The sequence below is a fragment of the Arabidopsis lyrata genome (assembly GCF_000004255.2).
Source record: "Arabidopsis lyrata subsp. lyrata unplaced genomic scaffold ARALYscaffold_835, whole genome shotgun sequence".
Lineage (NCBI taxonomy): Eukaryota > Viridiplantae > Streptophyta > Magnoliopsida > Brassicales > Brassicaceae > Arabidopsis > Arabidopsis lyrata.
The window spans coordinates 1-4,174 of NW_003302022.1; the positions used below are offsets into that span (position 1 = coordinate 1).

The 4,174-nt window shown below is 34.1% G+C and overlaps 3 protein-coding genes across 3 annotated transcripts; all 3 read left to right on the forward strand.

Moving 5' to 3' along the window:
* The first annotated feature begins 3 nt into the window (after positions 1 to 3).
* On the forward strand, positions 4 to 520 carry LOC9298324 (major pollen allergen Ole e 10). Its single transcript, XM_002862199.2, has one exon. It carries the CDS (start codon positions 4 to 6, stop codon positions 376 to 378), a length of 375 nt encoding a protein of 124 aa, XP_002862245.1. The 3' UTR covers positions 379 to 520.
* Positions 521 to 1,149: 629 nt separating this feature from the next.
* Positions 1,150 to 1,757, forward strand: LOC9298322 (major pollen allergen Ole e 10). Its single transcript, XM_002862200.2, has one exon. The coding sequence runs from the start codon at positions 1,273 to 1,275 to the stop codon at positions 1,660 to 1,662; it is 390 nt and encodes a 129-aa protein (XP_002862246.1). The 5' UTR covers positions 1,150 to 1,272; the 3' UTR covers positions 1,663 to 1,757.
* Positions 1,758 to 3,194: 1,437 nt separating this feature from the next.
* Positions 3,195 to 3,786, forward strand: LOC9298323 (major pollen allergen Ole e 10). Its single transcript, XM_002862201.2, has one exon. It carries the CDS (start codon positions 3,342 to 3,344, stop codon positions 3,675 to 3,677), a length of 336 nt encoding a protein of 111 aa, XP_002862247.1. The 5' UTR covers positions 3,195 to 3,341; the 3' UTR covers positions 3,678 to 3,786.
* Positions 3,787 to 4,174: the final 388 nt, after the last annotated feature.

Below are 4,174 nucleotides of genomic sequence, written 5' to 3' on the forward strand. Positions count from 1 at the left end.
GCAATGTCTCTATCATTGACACTCCTCCTCTTCATCCTTGTATCTACCGTCTCCGTAACCTCAACACAAAGAAACCTCTCTCCAGCGGCTGAAAACAAAGGAGTATGGTGCGTGGCGAATAATAAAGCGACAGATGAGCAGCTACAAGCGAATATAGACTGGTGTTGCAGCTACGAAGGAGGATTCCGCGATTGTACACCGATCAATCCTGGTGGAGTTTGCTATGAACCAAATACTCTAAGAGACCACGCGTCGTACGTAATGAATTTGTATTACCAGAATCTTGGCTCCACCAAAGACCAATGCACTTTCAACGGTACTGGCACCCAGGTTCGTAAAGACCCAAGCCATGGCGCGTGTATTTTCATATCTTATTAATATATACATATATGATGTATATGTGTGGTAAATTATTAAGCCGAATCTTCAAATAAGTTGAAAATACTATGTATGCATCAAATTTCTCTAATCTATATATAAGTTAATATGTAACTATTGGAGTATATTAATTCTCAACTTATAGAATATATATCTTCATATTTCTCAAATGTTGTTGATGAATCATTTTAAGTACATCTCGATCGATACTTGTATTAATGGCTAAGAACTTCATAAACGCAACTCATGAGATGAACCTACATATATCTTGAAAGAGCTTTTCAAAGATGTGTAGGTGATTATACACATTAAACTTGATGCAAATAGGAAAGATTCTTTTTGCTGGACTCTGACAAAAAAAAAACAGAGGCTAAAATTTCGATTAATCCTATGAAAAAAAAAAGTTGTGGAATCTTCAAACTAGCACGACGACCAAAGTATTCCCTTGGAAAGGAGCACACGTTGTGGCTTATCGATTAGAGATAAGTGGGTTGAAAGTTGAATTACATTGCAGTTACTTGGATGTGACAAAAAAATGCCTAGAAAGTTGAATTACATTGTCAGTTACGTGGATGTGAGTATGTGACAAAAAAAGAGTCAAGAAAGTTGAAAATTACATTGTCAGTTACATTGCTAGAAAATGTGATTTCTTATCACATTGCTAGAAAATGTGATTTCTTAAATGATGCATTAAACGATATTGGATTTTCTTCTATATATACATGACACTACAAGGAAAAACAAACAAATGAGAGAATATTACATATTTTTGCATTAATTATTACAAAACCTTATTTTCTTCTTATCACCGTTTCATTTATTGTATATATAGAAACAAACACATAAAATGTTTACTCTATAAACAAATATCAATCTACGTACGTATAAGCAATAATGGTCACAAAAACGATATCTCTACCATTGACGCTCTACTTCTTCCTCCTCGTATCCACCGTATCTGTGAACGCCACACTAAGAAACCTCTCGCGGGCGGCTGAAAACAAAGGAGTATGGTGCATAGCGAATGACAAAGGGACAGATAAGCAACTACAAGCGAATATAGATTGGGTTTGCAGCGACGAAGGAGGATTCCGTGACTGTGGAGCGATCAATCCCGGTGGACCTTGCTTTGAACCAAACACGGTAAGAGACCACGCGTCGTTCGCAATGAACTTGTATTACCAGAACCTTGGTGCCACCAAGGCACAATGCAATTTCCATAATACTGGCATTGAAGTTTATACCGACCCAAGCCATGGCTCGTGTGTTTTCGTATCTTATTAGCATTTTAATTTCCGGTTAACATGTATGTGTGGGAACTTGTTTGGCCGAAACTCCAGTTAAATAAGTTGAAAAATAATCTATCCATCAGTTTTCTCCAATTAATCTCTATATATATATATATAAGTTAATTTCATTATACAAGTGTCTAATTTTGTCATCGGGCCGGCCATAAGGCCAAGCCGGCAAAGCATAGCTTGCAGCCGCTAATAATATCGTTTAGTTTCGGCCAATTTAAGAAAAGTTCTTGTGCTTAAAAATTCAATGGTTGTATCACCTGTATATGAATTTTACCTTTGAGAATGCCTAAACAATTTTTTTTCTTAACAACAAAATCATTAAATAGGTAAAAGTTATGTAGCCCATTTTTTCATTGGCTTGTATAGCCTTGTGAAACTCTGGACCGGCTTTGTTTGTCATTATGTCAGTTTGAACATAGTGAGGTTATAAACGACCAATAAAAGAGATTATATAATGACGAAAACAATTAATGTCTTAAGGTTTTGGTAAAAATATTTACAATTTTCTATGTGGTAGGTAGGCTAACACTATGAGATAGTATAACAATGCTTTAACAACTCTAATTCAAAGACAAAAACATCGCTCAAGAGTACTTAATCAGCGTCAAACCTCCTCATCTCTGTAGATTAGGGGTCGCAATATTAATTATATAGGTAGGCTAGCAATATAAGATGGTATAACAATGCTTTAACAATTCTAATTAAAAGACAAAAACATCGCTCAAGAATACTTAATCAGCGCCAAACCTCCTTATCTCTATAAATTAGGGGTCTCAATATTACATAAAGACTTTTTCATCAAGAATTCAGCATCAATCTCATTCACATTTAAACTAGGACTTTGGTCTTTGTGTAAGCACCAAAGCGTACGTCTTTCATCATCATTGAACCTCCTCTACTTTCAAATCGGAGCTTTATATCAACACATAATCGGAGTATATCTCTATGAAGTCAACCTTCTATCTACTTAGGGCATTGTCAATGACTTCTCTTAATGTTTGGAGGCCCATGGGAATTTGCAATGATCAACTTTCGAAACTCCTACCTCTTATGTTGGTCCATTTCTTAGTTGTAACGGGGGGATAGTAAAATTATTTTTGTCAACAATCTTATTTTTTGGTGAACTTAGCAAATATCGTTTTGATATAAAAATTTAAGTTGCATGACGCGCTTTCACATAAAGTCACACATTCGTATGTAATGTTCACTAAATAATGTAACTCACTTAATATATTCATAGGTGTCTTTTTTCAAAAAAATTATAGGTTTCATAGAGGCATACATTACATTTTTAACCAAACAATGACTACCCCACCAATTCAATCTTGTTCAAATCCGTAACTAAAATGTTTTAAAGTAGCTTATAAATGTTTATTTTTCATTAAATTAAAAATTTGAGTTAGTTGTATATAGTTATTTATAACTCATCAATTTAAAAAAAATTATATCCATAACTGAAAGATATCTAGTTAAATATGATATATCAAAAGATCTACAAAATAATTATAATAAGAAATATATCATAATATTTTAATGGAATAATCTTTAGAGAGTATTTTTTTAAATTATTACTTCTTCTAATTATCTCTCCCTAGTATATATATACATGCCCTTGCACGAAAAGATAACACATAAAAACTATTGAATCCTTTACCATTTCCAATGTCGTCGTTGCAACTTTTAACACTTGTTCTTCTCGTATCAACTGTCGCTATCCCCGTCGTGACTTGCAGACAATGGTGCATGGCGATGCCTGGTACCTCAGATGAGCAGTTACAAGCCAACATTGATTTTGGTTGCAGCAACGGCGTCGATTGTACACCGATCCAACCTGGTGGAACTTGCTATCACCCTAACACGTTATTCGACCATGCGTCGTATGTCATGAACGCTTATTATCAAAGCCATGGGCGTATCGAAGATGCTTGTAGGTTCGGCCGTACTGGCTGTTTTACTTTTGCCGATCCAAGTAATGGCTCGTGTATCTACTACACTTAAAGAAAGAAAACTCTTTGTGAGTGTATAAAGATTGTGCTATTGATTGTTTCTTTTGAATATGTATTTTATTTTGGGTTGCTGTATAGTGTATACCCAAACTAAATTATAAATATAAAAAATTGCATATGAAAATTGCGATTTTAATGGAATAATTTATAGAGAGTTATTTTGTTGATTTATTAAATCTTCTAGTTCTCTCTCGTCAAGTCCTTTCCCAAATAAGTACAAAAGTAGCGAGAGAGAATCTAGTCTTGTGTGGAAAAGTCTTTTTGTATATTTTCCATGTAACTGCAATAACGTAAGCAACAAATTAAAGAAAACTTTCTCAATACGTAATTTCCATATCATCGTGATTCCATAATCACAGCCCTTGAAATCTTTGGTTATAGCTCTAGATGATTCTCCATTGTATCTCTATATAAGAAACCTTGTAAGCACATTGAACGATAAACAAAACATTCTTACAAAATACATATTAACATTTCTTTATTTCTCAT